Here is a 25,548-nt window from a genome sequence, read left to right as displayed (position 1 = left end):
ATTCCTACATTGATAAAATAATAAAATCTTTTCAATTTCACATTGTTTCTTTTTTTTGCCCTGTATCATATTACAAGCTGCGCTCCGCGGTTTCACCCGCGTGGCTCCGCTCCTGTTGGTCTTAGCGTGATGATATATAGCCTTTTAGCCTTCCTCGAGGCTCGATGAATGGGCTATCTGACACCAAAAGAATTTTTCAAATCGGAACAGTAGTTCCCGGGATTAGCGCGTTGAAACAAACACACAAACTCTTCAGCTTTATAATATTAGTATAGATTTTACTACTTTCATGATTTCCGCGACATACATAGTTCTTTATTCATAAACCTACACCGACACCTACAGAGACAATTTCAACGCTTTGTTATTTCTTTGTGGTTTGGTTTTTCCCGTAATATTTTTCTGAATCATGGTCAAACTAATTTAAATCTCTCTTCATAAAGTTCCAACAGAAAAATAATCATCAAACTCTGTTCATAAACGACAAAGTTGTTTGTGTTTGTTAAAAAGAAAATAAAATCATTAATTGCATAATGTTAAATCTACCTACTCTATAAATTATAATATGTATATCTAAACGCCATAGAATCAGTAGATAATATGTTATCTATATTGTATGTTTATGAAAATGGCAAGCCATTACCAATGTTTTGGTTGTTAACACGTTAGCTGCGAAACAGGGCTTGAAACACCCTGTCCGTGTCTCGTCGTTATAGCGGTAGGAAAAAACGTAAACTTCTCTGTCGTGCGGGAGGCATAACTTCCATCTGGTTCAGTGTAGGAAAGTGATATCTATATATCTGAGATGTGCTATTGATTCCTAGTTCAATGGTATACCGACCTTAATACCGGGTTTCTTAGACCTCGTGCCGCACTGAACAAATAAAAATTCTAACACAGTGCGGAACGAGGTTGCGAATACCTCGTACCACCGCGCACCTCGTACCGCACCCTAAGCTAGCTCACGCGGTTAGTGTTGTGCAACGCATTCGAGACTATTTGTGGAACAACTTATTGAAGCGTTTACAAAGAATGACTTGAATGTAGATACAGGTAATTTACAAACATCCTAACTACTCGTTATAATAAATATCGTTAATAGAAACGTGAATGTGACATGTTGAGTAACTTTCTTCAAATAGGTTGATAATCATGATTACTATTAGTGTGTTTGTTCATTGAATCAACTAGCGGCAAATCCAAAACACCCGGCAATCGGTGTATGGCTCATCAAAATTTAACTCTTGCCCAAGTCAACAAGCCAACAAACAAGGCACATCATCTCTTAAAGGGATCAAAGAAGAGGAGACGTGTAGGATGTTACTAAAAACTCCGCACCTTCTTAACAAGTCGTGAGGCTGCCAAAAAAGTAAAGAAAATTCTCACAGAATGCACTGGTTGCAAACAATATTACCTATTGTTTGGCCTGTTTTAATGAAAAACATCCATAAGTTTGATAAATAAATACAATTAAATAAAATCGATATTTCTTTTCCCATCACTAAATTTTATGAAAAACTGCTATTGTTCAGTGCAGTATGGGGTTCATCAGACCCCACATTTTATTTTACCCCTAGAATCTAAACTAACTAATCTAACCACGGGCGACGGTAGATTTAGGTTAATGAACTCATTGTTAATAATAATCACGACAAAAGCCGCACACTTTGTCTTATTTGGCGCCAAAAAAACGATTTTGGTCTCCTACGGGCGGTGGGGTTTAATATGCCTCGTGCCGCCACAATCTCTGGTATAGGACAAGGTTTAAAACGACCCGTAACGCAGTAATGGAAAGTACAGATATTTCTGTGCCGCAGTGAACGTGTTAAAGAATGGATAGTCCAAGTTGCTATGCCGGTAAATATCTCGAAGCCGTTTAACTCGTCGCGAGCACATCACGCGGACAGTGATTGACGCCCATCAAATAGAATGTACGTGACGATCGGGTTAACTTTAACACGCTAAACGCTTTAGCAGTTTAATTTATGTGTCTCATACAATTTTTGTCGCTTCTCAAATGGCCATACTTATTCTTATTCTTGTCATAAGGATGCAAATTTACACAATGATTTCTCAGTCTTTCCATGTAGTCGAGGACGTGTTATGTATTTTTTGGATTATATTATTTTAACATAATAATGTAGCCATAACTTCAGCACAGGCCGTCACTCGCATAGTCACATACAGTCGATATGAAAGCTAATAATTGTTAGCCGATATAAAAGTAAATTAAAATTCTCTATTAGTTAACAAACATCTGTTTTGTGAATGACTCTATATTTTTTGTCTATCCTTGCTCTAGCCTCTATCCATTGTTCTACTTATCAATTTTTCCATCGTTCCTCCTTTTTAAAAAGCCGACAACACATGTTTTAATATGGATTGCATGTGATTGCATCCCATCAGGTGTACAAGAGCATTAGCTCTTGTTCGCAATTGTATAAAAAAATAAGGAAAACTCTGTTGGGTCAGCTTGCAGGTTATACTTGTAGGTCATATATATTACCTAACATATTTTAACCGCATAATTACCACAGTATATTTATTTTAGTGTCTCTTTAATCGGCCTCTTCCTCTTAATTTACGATTTTCTTCGATTATATGACACAAGCGCTAATAGGTAGGTATTATCACAGAGCACAGACTAATAACTATATAACTAATACTACGTATGTATTGTTAAAAACTAAACCCTATCTAAAGCTTTTTTTGCTACTGAAAAATAATGTAAAATGAAAAAGGTGCTTTGGTCGAGTGTACGATTTTAATGGATAGAGCAAGCGAAAACACAGCCTAGATGCTATATGCTGAGTATAATTTTTATTAATTATTTATTAATTACTCACATTTTATATTTGTGTAAAAATATAAAAAGGCTACCTACTTAAACAATTTATTGAAGTCAATATACTGGGCAACTTGTATTTAGGAGAAACAGCTTGCCTCTAAAATAATTTTACAAAAAGCCTCTTCAAAAAATTGATCAATGTAACTACCAAATTTTATACAAATCGGTTGTATTATCGGTTGTTTTTTGTGAAAAAGTTTCCTGAACATCTATTCATCAAGTAGAAGATGGTACATTGAAAAAAATGTTCGTTCCAGTATCAAACCAGATATAATTTTACCACAAGTACCTTATACATAAGTTATATTCGCAGTTCGCTGTATGGTTTTCAAACTAAATTAGTTACACTATTGTCCCTTTATTGTGACAAAGACCTGTTCACGACATATTATGTTGTTTGCATACAAAAAGGCTTACTTAGGTATTATATATTATGCTTTAATGTAGGTATATTGATTTATTTTTGACGAAGACGTGAATAGCGAATTTAGCATAGAAATGTTCTTATAAATTCACTGTTTAGAAACACATTATATGTATAAACCGTATAAGTAAATGAAGCAGGACACATGAATTTACACTCTTATTGTGTGTAAATTCAACTTGTCCTTGTAAGTGTAACAGCGTTGTTCACGTTCATTAGTATTAAAACGTCGTAGTCAAATCAAAATTACGTTTTGTAAGCGCTCGTTTGTTTAATATTGGCGCTATTATGTTTAACAAAGAAATAAATCACTGTCATCCGTAATACGAGAGCCAAATATTCAGATTCAGTGCTATATACCTATCATTAGATGTTTTTTTCTCCAATTGATCTATCTATCTATACATATAATAAATCTGTAGAAGGGTCAATTCTGTACATTGAAAATATTGAAAAAATAAATAGCAGGGGGTGTTACTGGATCGATACCAAGCCCAAATATGTGATTAAAAAAATTTTTGTCTGTCTGTCTGTATGTTCAGGCATCACGTGAAAACTAACGGTTCGATTTCGATGAAAGTTGGTATAATTATACCTTATTATCCTGGGCATAAAATAGGATACTTTTTATCCCGGAAAAATACGTAGAAAAAAAATAAATCATAATTTTTCTTAATTTTTCCGCGCGGACGGAGTCGCGGGCGGAAGCTAGTACATATACCTAATAAATCTGTAGAAGGGTCAATTCTGTACATTGAAAATATTGAAAAAAATAAATAGCAGGGGGTGTTCCTGGATCGATACCAAACCCAAATATGTGATTAAAAAATTTTTTGTCTGTCTGTCTGTCGGTCCGTCTGTCTGTCTGTCTGTATGTGAAGGCATCACGTGAAAACTAACGGTTCGATTTCGATGAAACTTGGTATGATTATACCTTATTATCCTGGGCATAATATAGGATACTTTTTATCCCGGAAAAATACGTAGAAAAAAAATTAGGTAATCTTAATTTTTCCGCGCGGACGGAGTCGCGGGCGGAAGCTAGTATACTAATATTATAAAATATAAAGAGGAAAGGTTTGTATGTATATGTATGTATGGTTTTCATGCATAAACTACTGAACCGATTACAATGAGATTTAGCACACAATATATAGAGGGTAACTTGGATTAACACATAGGATAGGTTTTATCCCGGAAATCAAACGGGAATGGGAACTATGCGGGTTTTCCTTTGAAAACGCGGGCGAAGCCGCAGGCGGAAATCTAGTGCTTTATAATTTCGATTCAATTTAATACGGAGGTATGACATGTACATAGTACATATTAATTTGATTATGATAGTGGTTTAAATTAATCGTGACTATTCGTTAAGAAAAGTAGAGCCAGGAGCCTGACGTTCTTAAATGCAACGTCATTCACTCCGTAGTTAAAATTCGTATTTATTGACTGTTTTCAGCGAGTCCGAAGGTGAAAATGTCATCGAAAAATTGATTAAAAGAATAAAATGAATATTAAATGAATACTATTATAATAATACCTACCTATTATACAAAAAATAAAAAGTATCCAATGTATTTTATAATACCTATACATCGTTACTGGTAGCCGTAGCCGGTAGGTTTGTAATATAACACTGAAATCTTTTTTTTTGCTTTTATATACATACTATTCCTCTGTTACATCACGTTTTAAATTATTACCCATCAAAGCAATTTGCCAAGTTACGTTGGCCGGGTTTTAGTATTTTGATTTTGCAATAATTTTTATATTCCACTTGCGTGTGACTATAAGGTTTATAAAGAACAAGTGACTACTTTATAATGGAGATCCATCAACGTGTGTGGAATAATAAGTATAATAAAAGTATATAAATAATGTTGTGTAGGTATGTTTTCCTTATATATTTTTTAACTGAAGTAACTCTATACACTTTAACGTGACGTGGACGGTGGAGCAGCTCTATATTCATTTTAGGAAATATTTTCAATATTTTGCGATGTTCTTTACAAAACAAAATGATCAAACAAAATGTAAAATTAAATTTCGTTTAACACTTAACAAGTAAACTGTTGTCGTCAACTATCTAACTAACAACCTATTACTAACTTCATAAGTAGTTCACTCTAAATTCCTATTTCTCACGCCATCCGCACGTTGTTTCCAAGTAGAATGAAGTGATAGGTATAATGACTTAGTACAATTTTCTAGATTGAGAAAATTTTAACTGAAATACTGAAATATTGTAAGCACTATTGCATTCTGCGCATCGTACTAATGCTTTGTTTCTAAATATAATATTATAAATATTTATTGGAAACTACCAACACTGGAATAGCACAACCGGGTAAAGCATAACAAAGCATGTAGGTAGGTCAATGAGCTGCTACAATTAAAGATTTCTGCACTGTGCTTTACGAAACCTTTTTGCTATTATCTATTTAAGTTAACCTTATATTTAGTAGGATAAAAAGGCTTGTTGAACTGTGATTACTCTTTATACTTAATCCTGTCACTGCGTCGCATTACCAAGATGTAACAAAATGGTTTCAGAAGGTGGTTCTAATACAGAAGTAAATTAAACAAGTAAACAGTGCATATTTTCATCACTTCGTCAGTCACAATTATTTGTACTTAACCTTATTCCAAATTTCAGAAGTAGAATGCTACCATTATCATAAACACTTTAAATATTTGGATATCCTCCAAGAACAATTTACGATTCATGAAATCAAAACAGCAATAAACCCTTTTACGATATATTTTTGTTGGAACTTATTTTAGGCTACTAACACATAACTAAACTGAAATATGTATGATGAAGCCTTGTGAAAAACACAAAGCTAAACGTTTACAATGTAAACACAACAATATAGAGTATAGATATACCTAGAGTAATTCCATTTATAAATTATAACTAGTTTTCACATTTTTTCAGTGTTGTATTTCTAAAATAACTTTAATGTATGCAGGAAATGTATCTTTCAATCGCACCCAGATAGTTAAACATGTGAACTACTTTTTATAGTTTTCCTTGTAATCACTTGTACTCAAACTAAAAGCCTTCAGAATGAGGACATTAATACTCTTTGTATAAGCTAATACTACCATACTCTTTTTTTCACTTGAGATGTTCAAGTATAACAATTATTTTACGCTGAGCAATATATGTTTACCATTCAGCAAAATAGCGATACTCGATAATTTGGGTCGGTTACTCAAGGGAAAATTCTGTCAGAGATTTTGAAAATTAGGTATTTAAAAAAATATCGCTGACCCTATCCAAGCGCTCGCACTCAACATGGATAAGAATAGACACCGTCTGAAAAATCTAAGAAAAAAGCCATATTTTGAGGTTGGGCCACAGTTTGGATCGCACCTATTTGAACGATACGTATTATAAACTTAATAAGATGCAAAACTGTATTTTTTATTTTTTTGCAATGATATAATAATATAATATAGAAAACACTATCGGACAATACTACCTTTGGCTCTATCCGGTAAATTACTCACCATACCAACTGTGAAGAAAAGGTTGGAACTTGGAGTTCTCAAACAACTTTTTTATGACCACAAAGACATGTAACATCTTCTAAATACTAACCGCATTTCTCTTAACATCTATTTAACTTTCACTGACTGAAAAGGATACCTACCTAATATTGCAGATAACGGTGATGAACATTTTTTTACAGGTATAATACCTGAGGTATTGATAAATTTTTGAAGTGAAACGTCCCTTGAAGCTGAGAACTTATAGGCAGAGCAAACAAAAGATACAGTAAGAGCAAAAGCTTCACCTTACTTGCTAACTTATTGGCTCATCAGAAGTGGCACGTTGAAATGTGGCTGAGTAGCCACATTTTACCTGACTTGTCTCTTTTTCGCTCTCACCTTTTAAATTAGGTATAATACTTATCATTGATTCATTGGTACCAGTATTTTAAAAGATTCAGGATTTCAGTGTATGCAGATAAATTGGAGATGAAAAATACTGTATTTTTTTATTACTTTGTTTTCACGTAATCATTTGTATTCTTTAATAGAATACTCTTTTATACCTCTATGCATGTTTTATAGGCTGTAAACTGAAAGATAATAAAATTATGCTCTTTATATTATGGCCTAAAGGTGCTTCTACATGGCTCGAGTACTCTTAAATTTTGATTCAAATTTAAATATTTTATGCCTATAATTTCCTAATAAAACAAATATTTATATTAAAAATATTAATAGAGATAATTTTTACGTTTTAACTTTTATCATATTATTATTGATAATTATGTAGGTATTATTAACATCGCAGGTTATCAAAATCGGATATATCGGGATAAATATGAAGGTCTACATTACACAAATATACCTACCTACTCATTGTTGATTTTAAAACGCTCGGTAGTATAGGTACGTTTTAAACAGGTACCTATGCAATAATGTTTTAAGCTATTGCATAGCTTCTATCACGGGCCTTGAGCGCGGGGACCGAATCGAGAAATTCCGTAACGAAAAAACCTCACCCTCCCCACTACGACGGGCGGAGGTGTGGCTTGAAGGCATAGGATGCAATAGCTTTACCGCGGCAGTCCCCGAGTGCCACACGTCGTTTTTTTATCATTTTCTGACTACAATTGTACAGGAAATCATATTTGCATAAAGGAGATTTTTTTAATATTTTTTGCGTAATGCTAACCAAATGTAGTTAGATACATGATAAAAATAATAAACATTTCACTATAAATAATAAATGTAATTTTTTTATTGAATTCTATGTGCAATGTGGTTTCAGTTACAGGCAGTTTTTTTTTTTTAATTAGCAGATATAAATATTTTTTAGGCTCCACACCTAAAAGGTAAAACGGAAGACTATTATGCACTAAGACTTCGCTGTCCTTCTGTCTGTCTGTGCGTCCATCTGTCATCAATCAGCAAAATCTCATGACGAAATTAGACATTTTCAGAGAGGTTAACCTGCGTTTGGCGCAGATTTTATTTGGTCTAAGGTCGGAGTCGCGAGTTGGATTCGCACTTGGGTGATTTATTCTTTGTTAATAATGAATGAATGAAAAATTCTTTGTTGTACACCATATAGGACACATTTTATAAACTAAACATTAAACAAACCAACCTCTACCAGGCAACCCAGAAAAGGCGAGGAAAATTAACAATAGTGCAAGAATCAATGATTATAATGAATTGATATTATTATTGATTTTATTAATTGGTAATACGTAGGTATGTGTGATATGATCATAATTGTTTTAATTAAATAAACAATGAATTGTGTGAATGGTGAATATCTATGTTATTCTTCGATACCAACCGTACCGGATACCCACAGCGGATACCTATATACCGGAAGATAATGTTAAAAAAAATATAAGCAGCAATAGAAATGAAATTCGCTGTAAATATTGAAACAATAATGTTAGATATTCTTTTGGATTTCAAAAATTTACAAGAACTATATTCGCCACGCAAATTAACAATCGGCCGTACAAAATATGATTAGTTTATTTTCTGAACATAGTTAATAAGTGCAGTAACAAATTACAATAGATTAGAAAGCGAAGAGGGGCGGTGCGGCGAGTGCCGACGTATGCTTAGCTAAGCCGCAGAGCGCGTGGAGGGCACGGGCCGCGCGCGCTGCACGCAGTAGCACGGCGGAGCGCGCGCGAGCGGTCCTCTCCTCCCGCGCCCGCGCCCTCTTCAGCGCCCGCCTCCGCCTCCGCCCGAACTTACATCTCTTGTGCATCTATAAAGCGGAGACCCTGCGCGCACTTGGACGCAGTTACGGCTTAACCACGTTAACCCTTATACCGTAGACACCTCCGCAAACCGTGTGCCGTTCGTTGTTTACAAAAGTTCAGTGTCATCATGTCTAACCAAGAATGGGGATACACCGGTGAGAACGGTGAGTGTACCTGCTTACGTTATTTACATTGATAACTGTTGAACGCCACTTACAAAAAACCGGTTTGTTTACATCGAAGCACGTGACCGATTTCACGCAAGTACATAAGTATGCAACTCTGAAATATAAGCAGTTACTCTACAAGCGCTCTTCAGTTTAATAATATGAATTCGAATACTTAAGTTAATAATATCCATAAATTTATGACTCATTACAATACGTAAATACAAACCAGATACCTACTTATTACGTAGCAGGTAAACAACAGGGTTTTTCGTTAAATAGTTTAATGGTCTGTTATAATACACAATAATGCGAATCAAATTCGACTTTTCATGACACATGTTGATGTTAATACAAAAAAAAATAAAAAAAAATATATTTTCAGTAGGAATAGTGATTTTGCAATATCGTTATAATCTTAATCATCCATCTAAATAATCATTAAGTAAATAACTCGGCATGTGTGTCAAATATTAATTATTATTATCTCATTAACGTCTAGTGATATAAAAACTCTTAATCAGAGTTTAGGGCGAGTACACAAGGAAGATATATAAAGAAAATCTGCTTGAAATACTTACCTTATTTCCTTATTGTTGTGTTTGATAAATATATTCCCAACATCCACCATCATCAATTAATTAACGGAATTAACGAGTTGTTAATTAAATAATAGTTCTAAGTATTCAATTGTACAAATTACCAGATAGTTAAATGATTTATAAAAAAGTATGAACCTATATCTATATATGTATGAGCAGTTTTCAAAATATTTTTTACAGTTTTACAGAAAAATATCCTGTATGGACCAGTCGAATGAGGCTTGTATGGCTCAGTCCTAACTTTCAACTCGCAAGTTTAGTCAAAACCCTGAAAACTGACCAATTTTAAATTTAATATTGTTAAACGTTTTTTCTAATTATAGTTAAATATGTCCTACCTACACTATTATATACCTATATAATAAACAACAATATCTAAATTTAATAAATCTAATTTTAAAAAAGATTCCATATAATATTTATGATGGAAAGTGGCCGCCTTCGCCCGCGTATACAAAGAAAAACCCGCCCTACGTCTGGATCTTCAGCTACCTACTTACCAAATTTCCTTGTAATCTGTTCAGTAGTAGGTATTTGCGTGAAAGAGTAATAAACATCCATCCTCACAAACTTTCGCATTTTTAATATTAGTAGGATGCGGAGAGAGTAGACTAAGACATAATCAAGTCCTAAATTTTGTACTTTTGTAGTATGAATGTATTCAATAAAATATTTTTTCTGCTCAAAGAAAAGGGTCTATAATATACACACCGTATATTCTATAATCCTTAAAATATTACCTATCTATGTATTTTTACGAAAAACTAAAATTACTTTTTTAATACTACGAAAGTAGAACATAAATAATAATATATCTTATTTTCACCAACATAGGATATATTAAAAAATATGCTATACCTATAAATTATATATTGTAAAAAAAATCATGACCAACTTTAAACGGTTGTTAAACGCTTAAGCACGATGTTGCACTGTAAATATTGTATATTATTATTCACGTTTATTTCCTTCTACCTAGTTATATAATGTTAAATTTTGACAAAGATATAAGTAGACCGTATTACTGTCCATTTTTTTTTTTTACTGCATTTCATTTTGAAAGTAATCAATACTAGAAAGTAATAATTATGTGCGATTAGGAAACTAAACTGCAATTACTCTGATTGAACATCTTAATGGTAGTTAATATAAAAAAAAACTAATTAAGTAATTCAGATTTCAACTGTTGATGCTAAAAATAAAACAATTAAATAAAGTAAGTAGGTACATGACTCAAATTAATGTTTATGTAATAGAACTTTTCTGTCTCTAGCGGCCGCGGCCGCGGCCGCGGCGGTTGGGGTTAAATTTAAGAATTCAGATAAATATTCGAGTCAGAACAGTAGGTACCTAGTTATCTTTTAATCGCTTTCATACATTTTCCCTTTTCGTATTGCCAAATATTTATTTTCTTTATGCAACATTTCTTATTCCATAAATATGTATAGAAATAGAAATAAACAGTGTCTCTATAATTGGATTCGATAAGACGATGTCGATATATCGTGACGATGTCTATGATCTCGACAATCGACATCCGTTACTTGGGAATTATATTATAGCTGATAACTGCGTGTTTGTCGATGCAAATAACTTCAACTACAGAGAGAACCACCAGTTACTTATGACTTATGAAATTATGACTAGTAATAACGTTAGTCTTTTTATTACCTTCACAAAGGAACGTGATCCACGTAAAACGTAGTTTTAAATTTTCAGATGAAAGCCTGTTATAACACTAACAGTTTAAACAATAACAGATTATTTTTCTTAGATTTATAAGCGTGCATGTCAAACATAGTTTCGTACATTAACGAGGAAAAGCTAAATCTATTAAAATTTGTAAATATTTTATATCATCTATAGTCTACACTCACTGCATTGAAAATGTACCTGAAATTCATCCGATTAAAATATCATTGTTTTGAAAACTCCACGCCACTAGATTTATCTCTATCACGAAGACTTTCTATGAATTATACATAATATGGACCTGGATACATTTACCCAATTTCATTAGTTTATATAGAACTTATAAATACATGATTTACATATTAGATACGTTGCCGAGCTACCTTTGAAAGGCTCGGAGACTGTACGAGAATATTTTAACGATGAAATATTTAAAATAACATGTTTATTTGAAAATAAATGTCATAATAAAAAATGAAATCGTTATATTTTCCTCTTGGTTTTCGTTTATTTTTACAATTTTGTCGATATGATGAATATTATGTAACCAATCATCGTCCATCGATTAATAAATTTAAATGAAAAATACTGAGATACGTATAATTGTTATACATACCTATCTCAGTATTTTTCATTTAAATTAGAGGTCGAATTTTATAGAGGCAGTAGCACATTTTTATTATATGTATATTTATTATATTATTCATTTTGTTATTTTTTAAATTCATTATGTAAACATACTTTAAATAATACCAATTAATAATTATTATTTTTTTGGTATTACAATATAAAAAAGAAATGATAGGTGACGGCCTACTAATAACATTCACTAGTAGCTTTCAGTAGTTGTATACGTAGTATATTATTATTAGTCTGTGCTAGTAGGTAAGCCGATAATAAGAAGTCCTGTTCACGCGCCCGGACGCGCCCGCACAGCAAAGTACGATTATTATCTATACCGAATATAAAACAAAGTTGATCGGCTTATTGCTATTGTTTATGTTTTGATGTAGTTTTAATTTATTATACTTACGTTAATGGAGTCTTAAATGTGCATGCCATCAAAGATTGGTGCAAATCTAAAGCAATTATAGCTTTGCAGATGTTTATTTATATTCTTGATGGTTTAACATAAATAGCTTTATGTTTTTATAATAAGTATAGATTCACGTTACTACTAAAGGATGACATATTCTACTAATGAAACTTGGGGACTTAATATTTGCAAATGAGTCTACAAATACAACAACGCAACGGCCAAGTGCGACAAGATTAGTAGGTAGTAGGTACACGTCTGCAACTGGTTCCGTTCAATATTGTAGGAAATCGAATCAGTATTTTTTCCGCTTACATTTATTAGGTAAGTATATAGATTTTTTTATGTTAGCATAGGTCGCGATCAGCTTACTAACTGCATAATTTTATATAGATATTTATCTAATAATAAATGCAAATTAACGACTATGGAGATAAATTTGTACTACAAAATTGTGGCCACGGATTTTTTTATAATCAAGATGAAAATATTAAACAAGTACTTACTTATATTGGCGTAAATGTGAAAGTAACATGTTATTATTCAAGTTGCGAGAAGATAAATGAATTCATAACGCTTGTAACATAAGATAACACATTGTAACATAAAAGAGTACCTATACAATACTGCTGGGTAATCTCATTGTACCTTCCTACGATTGTTGCATGCTGATAATGATGAGGTATTTGCGGTAATTCGTATTGCTGTGATGACACATGGTTAGAATACAGTTTGAGAACTAACTACTTACACCTTCCATCTTATCATCATAAAATTTTATCAGTCGGTACTTGCATACCTTATAAAGCACTAAGCAGTCATGTACGCAGTGACATTTCCGGAAATTTTTACCAGTTTTGTAGTAATGACGTACATCTACTGTAAAATTTACGTTTATATTAAAAACTTAAACAAAAAGATAAAAATAAGAATAGAAGATTATTGCCAGACGATTATAAATTTTTGCTTTCATTGTTTTTACGTCATTTATGTAATGATTTATAGTGTCATTAAGTCAGTAGGTGCACTTGAGAGTTGAGACAGACTCACCGGTTGAACAGATTGTTGGTTGCGGTGACCTCGACGTTTACGTTTCAGTGCGGAAATGAAGGTTAATCGTTGCTCGCTATTTAACAATTAATATATTCCCTCGGAATCAGAAAGAACGCAACGAACGCGCCTAAATAAGGAAGTGATCGAAACTATATACCCAATTGAGGTTAGGTACGATACTTACGAACAAGATTTCATTGAAGGATCAATTTTCAAAACCTCAATTTTATTATGTAGGTGTACTTTTCACGCGACGTCGCGTCGGCCCTAATTTACTTCCTTTCTTTTTTCTCCGGATTTGCCTTGAAACTTGCAGTTCAAAAGCTTCACGTAGAAAATCAGTAGGTAGGTAGATATGTCCCTACCTATTCATAAAATGTTTTATGGTAAACAATTTATGTTAGATAATATAAAGTAAAATTTGTATTTTCTGTTTGTGTGCAATAAAGATTATAGGTAAATATATAAATAATAATAAAAATAAATAAAAATCTTTATTAACCAAAATATTCAATCATTACATTGTTAAATGTGATAACAGTAGGATTATTTTACAAGGTTGCTAGTACAGTGATATCCAAACTAGGCTACTGCCTGTATCTTGGATATCAGAAACGGAGTACAGGTTACTTTATTAAGACGAATTATACAGTACATCAATAATTATGTTTAAATAATTTATAATTAATAATAATGAGTGTACTTAATACAACTTACAACATTTTCCATTTAACATAGGGTGTGTGATTGTGTGTGTGTGTGTGTCTGTGTAAGTGTGTGTTGTGGGAAGGCGAGTGTGGATGAAGGTGATAGTGTAAATATGTGTGTGTTTGTGTTCATGTGTGAATGCGTTCAGGGATCCAATAATATTAATTAAAGTAGCTTTTTAGCATAAGTAAATTGTTCAAGTTTTATTTCTCACCAACAGATTTCTATTAAAGTTAAAGTTAATTCTTATATTTAGACCAGATCTTCGGTATCGCTGTATGAAAGTTCATGCAGCCAAGATTTCATTATTTTATTGCATTTATACATATTGCAGTTTTTCAGATGTTTTGATTTACAAACATTATTGTACGTATGAATGAGTGAGTAAGCTGGGCTACGTCTAGCTATTTTTGAGTTGAAATCAGGAAGTGGGATACGGAATGTTCTTTTCTTTAGGAGATCTTTGTAATCGGGCCGCGAAACGATTGATTTATGGGTTAGGTTTACTGCTGAAAGTATGTATAATTGACGAACGCGAAGTACGTTAAACTCACGATAAAGTTCATTCGTAGGAAATCGGAAAGGCTTTTTAAGTGTCACTTTAATCAGTGCACGTTGAGCTCTCTCCAGTTGCAGGAGGTGAGTTTTGGCAGCGCAGCCCCAGACAGAGATGCTATAATTTATAATAGATTGGCATAAGGACGTGTATACTTGTCTGAGAATTTTTAGTGGGGTGCAATTGCGCAGTTTCTTCATTATGAAGATGAGTTTCCTTACTTTTGATGAAACTTCACTAATGTGTTGATGAAAGTTTAGGTTGTTGTCTAGGGTAACACCTAAGTATTTTAGTGAAGGAGTGGATTCAATGTGATGGCAATTACATGACGATTGAGTGTTGCCGGGGTTGGTACAGGAGTGAAGTTGGAGAGACTGTTTAGGGTAAAGTTTGGGGTTTGCAGATTTTGAAAATGTTAAGTACTTGGTTTTGTTGAGATTTAAAGTTAATAGGTTTTGGTTAAGTGCTTCTGTTATTTTTAATAGACCTGATTCTGCAAGTCTGTGTGTTTGGTCCCAATCTGCGCCATGAAATACCAGAGCAGTGTCGTCGGCGTATGCAATTATGTGGGAGTTTTTCAAACTCATTTTAAGTATGTCATTAATGTAAATGATGAAAAGAGTTGGACCGAGAACACTTCCCTGTGGTACGCCAAATTCAATTTTTAGTTCGGAGCTAAGTTTGTTGTCGATTTTTGTGCATTGCCTGCGGTCTGTAAGATAACTCCAAAATAAATTTTTAAAGAAATATGTAAAATGTTACTCTTATTATTTACTAATCCATTATTTGTCAAATCATCATTTTCTACACCTACTATGTATAGAAACCTGTTAAAGATGGGTCAATATAACACAACGAGGTCTAATTGTATGTGATAATTGCATTGTTATTTGTTAAGCTGTTAGCTAACAATTAGGGATTTTATGATATATTGTAGGTATAGGCATGATTTTGTTTTTTTTTATATACCTACATAAGATAACAGAAGTCTCCCGTAAAATCAAATAAGGCATCTGCCAATATTTAAGCTTTTCTTTTCATTCATATTTAATCACCATAGGTCACACCTATCTAGCTAAATTAAATAAATATAAAAATGAATTTAATTAGTAGCGTAGCCTAGTATTCTTAAAGACTCTGGAAATAATCGGAACTACGAAGACCTGCGATAATAATAAATATTAAATACCAAGTTACGATGTAAGTAGGTAAATCTTTTATAATATACTAGCGGTCCGCCCCGGCTTCGCCCGTGGTACATATTAACGTTTTCTCTACATAAGAACCATCCTCGTACTTCAAGGAATATAATAAAAAAAGAATTATCGAAATCGGTTCAGCCGTTCTCGAGTTATGGAATTACAACGAAAAGTGGCATTGATTTTTATATATTAGATAAATGAGGTAAAAAATCATCTGTAACTATACCTATTCGGCTCACTTGGATTTTTGATAATTAAGTATATTGTTATATTACGTTTAATATTAGCTAAAATTTAGAAGTAGATAGATACATAGGTATATTTGACCTAATTATTTATTAAAAACTATACTTTGTCATTAAATAATAATTCTAAATTTTTATATTTATTTATGCTCTTAATTCCCGAAGTCAATGTTTTTTTTTAAATTAGCTTTGAACAAATGACTCCATCATCTGTATACTGCTATCAAGCTAATATTGGTTATGACGGTCACTAATTGCCATCGGCATTAAATAGATTTGGTAAACAATTCATTTGTTTTTCTAGAACCACAATCCTCTCGGTTCTCAGTATTTTTGTGTTTTGCAATGTAACTAGGTATAAAGCAAAAGACACTACAAATAACATTTTCAAATATAAATACGATAGGTACATATAATTATAAAGTTTCAATTTCACTGAAAAACTATAGTTGAAAACAACGTCTTTACCGACTTTGTTCGTCTCTTTGAGCAGATAGTTTTTTTTAAACCTACATACCATAGGAATTAAAATTAAAATGTAAATGTCTCAACAAATTTCAATCAAAAATTTGCTAACGAATACTTCACATTTGGACATGATGATATATGTACCTACATACTATTTTCATTCGTCATGATCACGAAACTATGGGTTACGACTGAGTGACCCCAAGCAACCAATGTCACTAAAATCTAAATAATTGTGAAATAATTATTGTATTCAGATTTTCAATGACGCATAAATTAATGACTTTAATGTGGTCATTTCATTATACAATAGGTAGGTATATACCAAATTGGAGTTGGAGCCTATTTTGCAATTTCCTACACGGAACAAAATCGACTGATTAAACAATTATATGTATATAGGTATAGAAAAAAGATCCTAGAACTATTATGGGCTTTCAAATAATTTTTTTCTGATACTAAACACAATAATTCATATTTAAATACTAAGAAAAATGTATCGCTACCAATTCGAGATAAAATACAGGTAACTACTAGCTTAACTACTAGGTACTTAACTGAAACCGGAAATGTAGAAGAGAAAATGTTCAAATTATGAACAAAAACGTGCATTTAACAGTTAGGTAAGGTATTATAATGTACCAACAACCTGAAAAAATCATACGAGGTTACAATACTTGGTGGTTACAATACTATTTTTCTAAGCACCAACATCAACATGAATGTTATAAAAAGGTTATTAAATGGTGAAGGATTTTTATATCAGCGATTAAATAATTTACCTACTTGTCACATTTGTCACTTCCGTCACATCTTAACTTCAACGTATAAGTAAATACTTACCATTGTTTAAAATGTTAAAAAATAATTTGAGAAACACTCACCATTGTGACATCCCTTCATCCTTATCATATCAAGTTGATACCATGTAATTACAAGGATTACAATTTGTCATAACTACAAATATGAGCTTGACTTTGATGTGCTTGGAAGATAACAATTTTAAACTTATCAGCAAAGCCTCAAGCAAAGCACCTCCAAACTTGTTTACTTTTGCATCAACTAAAGGATTTGATTGTTTCAATTAAATAATGACATGAATTAGAAATAGTTTTTTAAGATTAAAATAATGATATTTATTCTAATATCAAAAAATCCATACTATGATACTAATATTATAAAGCGCAAGAGTTTGTTTCTTTTGTTTGTTGGTTGGTTGGACGATAATCTCAGGAACCAATTTGAAAAAAATTTCAGGATAAAATGCTAAGACCAGTAAAGGAACAATGCGAGTATAACCGCGGGGCACAGCTTGTTTTAATCATATAACCAATATTTTTAGGCCCTTCTACGTGGGTTGAGAAATTCCCAGAAGCAAGAGGTGCAAGACAGAGTCCTGTAGATATCATAACGACTCAGGCGAGTAGCGGCGGGAGCGCACCACCACTAGCTTGGCAGTACTCTGTCAACCACCCCCGCTCCGTGGTCAACCCTGGATACTGCTGGCGCGTAGACGAAAATGGTTATAACTCAGGTAAAGATTACAGCATTAACATTTATTTCTCTTATTAACATAACCTTTACATTTAGTCGGAATCAGTCGTAATGCTATTCGATAGTAAACATTTTCCTCATCTGCTTATGAAAGTTTTAATGACTCATAATGAAATCTCGGAAATATTAGCATAACCAGTTTTAAATATCTATATATACTATATATAGTTTAAAGAAAATAGGTATTAAATGCAAAATAATTAATTCCTTCCTATATATAAATTTATATAAAAGAAAAGATTAACTGCTACAAAGCGTTTCACAAAAATTGCACTTATTCTGACAAGACTTTGTATATGCTAAGCAATTTTGTTACATTTCCTCGAAATTGCCTTTTGGGGGACGTATGCACGCAATAATTTGTTATACTAATAAATGTTAGTATACATGTGCCACTGATTAGCGTGTAAGTGGAAGTAAGCAGTTTTGCGCAGTGGGTGCGAGTCAATTTGCAATTCCTATCGATTCCAGACAACTTCCCCATTTACTCGTATGAGTCACTTTATTGGTATCACATAGATGGTATATTATTTGTATATTGCATAGTGTAAAGACTTAAAAGCAATACGTAGTTCTTGTCAATTATGTTTGAAGCAATCGGTTTATTTCTAGACTACTTTACTTACTGCAGTATTCTTCGAACCATAATATGTCTACATACACGAGTCATTTACATCATTATCTATATAGTCATTAGAACTAAGAATCAGGGAAATGCTTTTCGATTCTGTTTGTATTGAGTAAATTTTTTATCGATACTCGAATTAAACTAACTAACTACTGTAGATCGACTTTATAGAATCTATAGAATCTATAGAAAATAATCTTAATAGAATTTATAGAATCTTCTTATATCTTATCTTAATTTAATTACTGCCACCGGTTTCGTAACTATGCTATTGAATTATAAACTTAAATTTTCAGAACTACGAGGGGGTCCATTGGGGTCAGATGTATATAAACTGCAACAGTGGCATTGTCATTGGGGTGCTGTAAATGGCGAGGGTTCAGAACACACGGTTGACGGTCGGTCTTTCTCCGGAGAACTTCACCTTGTACACTGGAATACCAGCAAATACCGAAGCTTCTCAGAAGCAGCTGGCCAACCGGATGGACTAGCCGTACTTGGTGTATTTTTGGTGGTAAGTTGAAAATAATGAATAACAAATACATTATCCTTGACCAATGATTGTATTTGTATGGAAATTAAAAGTTTAATAATGTACTTACTTTGAACGATCGATAAAAAAAAAAAACATATTTTTGTGAACGGTAAGAAAATATTTTTTGGGATAAACTTTTTCATACAACAATAACGTCCTCATAATAATCTACAACAATATCTCTGAAATAAATATACTTCAACATAACTTCCTATTAAGTACTTATTTCAGACAGTAGGTACAAAAATCTAAAATCTTTGGATGTTATTATGTTTATGTTAGTATAGGTATCTTTTATATGAGATACATTGAACTTAATTTGGTACTTATAGTTAGTACTTAGCCGTTGCTAGTATCAATACACAAGTCGGACACTTGGCTTGCATCCGTGCTGCATACGGATCAAACGATGGGATGATTGGAAACATCCGCTATACGCATTTAATTTCAGAGCGTTCTATTCACCGACACAACTCTTTAAATTCTGCTTGGAGATTAATACGGGCACACTACAATCTCTCGGCTTCCGAATGCTACTTTCACTTTACGCGTGGACTATTCTTATAAATTCTATTTCTTTTGATACAACAAATTACAGACTGTATTGACCTCACGACTTTTCTTAACTATCTATTAAATGCACATTTGTAAATGAATTTTGGATATAATAAACAGAAATCTCTCAAGATGTCATATTCATTATTTATCTTTCGATCGTACGTAGCTGATTAATTATTATCAAAGTTATACTGTTTTCAATATCAATTTATGCATGATATTGCATATATATATTATATCATCATATAAGCATTCAACTTATATAATTTAATCTAGTTTATATTCGTCACAGAAGCCTTGCAACTCAATCCTTTTACCGCGATACATTCTAACATCTATACGTATTCTAACTCAAACTTAGATAACTGAATCGTGCCCTATACAAACTATAAATAATACCTAGGTAGTACATAATAATATGACATCCAATAAACTGAAAATGTACAATAAGGATAATAGTTGTGATAGGTATGTGTAGCACAATACATACCCAGTTATATCTCTACAAAATATGTTGTGTTACATTTAATGTAACTTAGTAAGTAGGTATTTTTATATTGTTTAAACTACATACCTATATAAGAGGTAGTGGTATTGGCAGATATTATGCAGTTGATGATATTAATTACGAAATAATCACGACATCTTTAAACATTAAATGATAAATAGGTACCTACGGTTTACCTACAACCAATCTTAGTCTAAAATAAATTACATAAATAAATATTACTTGAATGTTGATATAATTATAGAAAGTGAAATGTATTTAAGTATACGTACACCTACCTACACACGAACATTGCATGTTCATTATTAGTTACGCAAAGATATGAAAAGATACAGTCGACCTTTCTCTCGTGTTATCGTCACTCTAGTATCGTAACTACTTTATAAAATACTGTTTGTATTATTTAACCTATAATTAATAATTTATGAATAATAATTTTTAATTCAGGTTGGATCGAAGCATGAAGAGTTAGACAAGGTCGTACGGCTACTTCCGTTCATCCAACATAAGGGAGACAAAGTAACAATGTCCGAACCTTTGGATCCAGCTCACCTTCTACCAAACCAAATTGCTTACTGGACATACCCTGGATCACTAACAACGCCGCCTTGCACGGAATCGGTCACCTGGATCCTTTTTAAACAACCCGTTGAAGTCTCTGCTGAACAGGTACGTATCTTACAGCTTACTACCTATATGTTACAAATAATTAATAGCATATATTATTACATAGAAAAGAAACATATAGAATGATTAACATTGATAGGTTGGTTTGGAATTTAGTGTACCTAATAAGCAGTAAACATCGCTGAACTATAGAACAAAGTCGCATCCTGCTGCAGTCCGTCTGTCCCTATGTAAAACTTCGCCACTGATTTTGATGCATTTTTTAAATAGGTAAATTTATCCAAAAGAAAGGTTTAAATAAGTTTTAGTCAACCCGGGCGAAGCTGTGGGCAGAAAGCTGGTTTAGCAGAAATATTTAAATGGTGAAGACTTTGACGACAACGGATGAATAACAAACAGCAATAAAAATATACTTCAAAGCTTATTCTAAATTGTTGTTGACTCTATCCAATAACATTGACATTGAAGATTTCAATAAGATGATCAAATCATGTGAAACTAATATTTTATGAAATAATATTGCAGTTGGCGTTGATGCGCAAGCTCAGATGTGGCGAAGCGTCATGCGGCGAGGAAGCTATGGAGCTGCTCCACAATTACCGCCCGACACTTCCGCTGGGCAACAGGGAATTGCGCGATTATGGACTTAATTAAAACAAATGTTAATAAACAGAAAGATTTACGATTCACTAATTTTCAACACCGTTAATCCGATTCGGGAAACACAATAACAAGAGTGAATTTAACTTGAAATCTCGAATAGTTTTGGATCTGTCGTAGATTTTGTAAATCAATTATGTATTTTAATAATAATCGCAGCTATTATTGATAAATACGGGTGAGACTAGTACGTCATTAGAGGCCTTATTATTGTAATGAGAATGTGCCTTAAATAATATTATGATTAAGTAACTATACCTATGTATAGATATTTAGATTTCCTATTTATTCAACATTAATTAAATATACATAATGTTTACCTAAATATTTGATGTATTTCAATATTTACCTTGTGTATTAATATAACTTAATTACTAATAGACTATAGTTACCACTATAGTAATAAAATACTGATTCGATGTGAATAAAAGCATTTAATTATTCTCGAATCAATATTAATTTTCATTGCCAGTTTTATTGAATAATCCAATGTGTGCATTATACCTAGATAACGTCTTATGATTAAATCATTGGAATTGTGTGAATTTTTATTATTTTAAAATTTTAGTCCTTATAAAGGTACTTTATACATCAGTACCACAGTTATATTAACTGTGTTGTCTATTTAGTAATTAGATTAGATCGTAAAGTAAGGTATTATGTGAACAATATTTTTAATATGTGTAGAAATTATGAACATAATATGCAGTGTTTCAGTTCACTATGAACTTAATTATGTATTGATTTTCAATATGAGCGAAGAAAAGATACCACACACATTGAGATAATATTAATATGGAGACGATACCGCCTACATCACTTATGTTCCACTCAACATACGTCATGTGGCGTAACTGCACTCAGTCGCTTGCTCGCTCATTGGCGCGAACGTCACGCTCATTTTTTATTTGTTTTAAAGTGAAACGCATCAAATATGCCTACGTGTGTGTTACGATATTGCACAAATAATACAAAGAATACGGAAAAGTGCAAAGGAATAACTTTTCATCAGTAAGTAACTAGATAATAATTTTTAAAACTTAGTCAGAGCAAAATTTTTGGCGGGCGACATTTTGTCATAGATTAAAAATTTAAGATATGACATTGGGCATGAAATAAGTGTTGTTAGTAATATTTGCTGGCGTATATTTTTATAGATAAAATAATAATTTTACATATTATTTAGAAAAGCATAGACTGGTTGTTAATTGAAAAAAGGTGAAATCATGAAATATGAAAATCAATTACAAGTTTTTAATTGATATTGTATAAGCTACCGACTTGAACGTATTATTGAATTATTATTTATTTATCTGCACTAATATTATAAAGAGGAAAACTTTGTTTGTTTGTTTGATTGTAATTAATAGGCTCATAAACTACTGGACCGATTTTGATGAAAGGAGAATGCCCATTTTTGGTACTGGTTTTTCTCATGCATCAAGACAACAATACTATTAAAAAAAATCTCGGCAATTTAGAGGCCTTCTTACCATCGGAAAATATATTTTGAACAGGGAATGTTTTGTAAAATCTAATAAGACATGTAATTGTTTAGATCCGTTATTATAGATTTAGTGTCCATTACCGGTTACCACGGTAACCAAGCGGTAACTTATTACATTTACTATGGTAAATAGCTAAATGTATTAATATCGATTATTGTTTTCATTGAATTACAAAAAAAATCAATTAACATAAAATCACTCTTTAAGGTATTGTTTATACACTGTAGGTTGTTTTAACAAAGATAGTGAAGTAAAATAATATAAATATGTATATATAAAAAAAATATTATTATGACATAGCTTGGTAGGTAACCAGTTATTTCTTATTTGTTTCTTTCTTCGAATATGTAGTGAAAAAATGATTCAAACAACAACAACAACAACAACATGTAAACCGAATAAAAACTCAATTGGCATTTTTTAAGTATATATTTAGGTTTTCTTGAAATCCGTCCCGGAAGATTTCTGGTGCCTACCTACACTAGCCGATGAACAGATAGACTTTGTCTGAAAGCATAAGCTCTACGCATAGATTAAATAATATGTTAATCGAAAAATAACCTTTGGACGATAAAATGTTACCTAAATCACACATAAACCTAACTAAATCGGGGTTATTTAAGTTTTGAGGTTATTTCACATTTTTCTCAATATCTTGAAAACCCCTGTTTTTATCACAAAAAAATCAATTGGTAAAAATCTTTTGAATATCGAAGAACCCTCCAAAACCACTCTGGCATTGACGCAACACTGTACTGTGGTCCATACTTTCATGGGCATTCTCCTTTGGCACAGACAATCTTAAGACCCTGAGAAAGAATATGGGCTACTTTTTATTGCGAAATATGTGCCACGGGCGAAGCCGGGGCGGACCGCTAGTTCAGAGATAAGTAATTAATATTTTTTCTATTCAAGGTTTCCATGTCTGGGCCGTGAAGAAAGGGAAAAATTATTTTTTTTTTCTAAAAAAGGCTCAATTTGTAAGGAATAAAACTTCCCATAGCCCTGACTGAACCTAAAACACGAAAAAAATTAAATTATTCCATATGACGTCACTATTTACATCATCCTATATTATATGCCAGATATTGTTAGCCCCGCGTAGTAAAGTCAGTTTATACCTAAAATAAATATTTAGTAAGTACAAAGAAAATTTCAAGTCAACGTGCATGTAAGGAGTGGCACCCAATAAAATAGACAGAATGAAACAAAGTGTCGCCTCTATAGCGGTGAGTCAGTGACATCGCATAATCTATGACTGTCTAGCCGTCATTCGCGCGCCCCGCGCCGCCGCGCTTGGCGCACAGATTTTGTTCGTGGTGTCTGCTCCATATTAATATTATCTCAATGACCACACATCTCAATAACGCATCGCAGATCTCAGAATATATAATTATTGTAACGTTGCAAATATGTAACATATAATGTTCATATTATTTTTCAGTAAAATCCTGTATATTTTAGTTAAATAAAATGAAATACTTACATACCTATTTCTGGCTTTTATTTTTCATTTTGCTATTCCTTAGATAAATGCATTAATTGACTCTTTGTTTTATACTAATAGAACTAGACACTCAAAATTTTACTTATATAAACACAAGTTATATATTTACAAGTTAGGTATTATACACACAAAGAATCGTTGTTACACGAATAGAATCATACATTAAACAATAAAAAGTATGAATTAAACCAGTTTTACTTTAATTAATCTTTGAGAAAATTTTAGAAAACACTTATTTTTCACTCATTTATCTTCCCTTTATCTTCTCAATTCAAATCACAGATTTAACTAATATTTACCTACTACCTACGTAAATTCCAAGTAAATTCAAATTTCAACGTTTAGACCACAGAGGTGTAGACTTGCCCTATTATACATTATACTCTTTGGTGTAGACTATAAATGACAATTGCAACATCAGAAAGGTGAATTTTCGATCGGAAAAACACCCTTTTTTTCCGATATTAATTAAAAATAAAGTGAAAAGATAAATATTTCAAATCAAATAAATTACAGCGTATTTAATACATAAAAAGGTTACCTAGTATTCAACAAATTTCGAGAAAAAAAATTGTAAAAGATAAAAATAAAAACCCAGAAACATTGAACATTTTTATTTTTACGTTATGTGAAAAAAATGTTAATACGAGAGTTTTGTACGTATACGTGAGTTGATAATTTTTTTCGGCTAAGGCCCCGTTTCCACCTGCAA

General features: G+C 32.2%; 1 protein-coding gene across 1 annotated transcript; it reads left to right on the top strand.

The window, feature by feature from the left end:
• Positions 1-8,944: 8,944 nt before the first annotated feature.
• On the top strand, positions 8,945-22,362 carry LOC123693460 (carbonic anhydrase 2). The gene is made up of 5 exons (XM_045638580.1): positions 8,945-9,186; positions 18,094-18,285; positions 19,230-19,447; positions 20,982-21,203; positions 21,687-22,362. Exons 1-5 carry the CDS (start codon positions 9,150-9,152, stop codon positions 21,813-21,815), a joined length of 798 nt encoding a protein of 265 aa, XP_045494536.1. The 5' UTR covers positions 8,945-9,149; the 3' UTR covers positions 21,816-22,362.
• Positions 22,363-25,548: the final 3,186 nt, after the last annotated feature.

This window comes from Colias croceus, chromosome 1 (assembly GCF_905220415.1).
Source record: "Colias croceus chromosome 1, ilColCroc2.1".
NCBI lineage: Eukaryota > Metazoa > Arthropoda > Insecta > Lepidoptera > Pieridae > Colias > Colias croceus.
Note: the sequence above shows the minus strand (reverse complement) of the source record. Positions and strands in the feature narration are given on the sequence as shown.

Coding starts and splice junctions, on each gene's coding strand:
- LOC123693460 (XM_045638580.1), top strand. CDS start 9,150: ATGTCTAACCAAGAATGGGGATACACCGGTGAGAACG. Junction 18,286..19,229: donor CGAAAATGGTTATAACTCAG/GTAAAGATTACA, acceptor TTAAATTTTCAG/AACTACGAGGGGGTCCATTG. Junction 19,448..20,981: donor TACTTGGTGTATTTTTGGTG/GTAAGTTGAAAA, acceptor TTTTTAATTCAG/GTTGGATCGAAGCATGAAGA.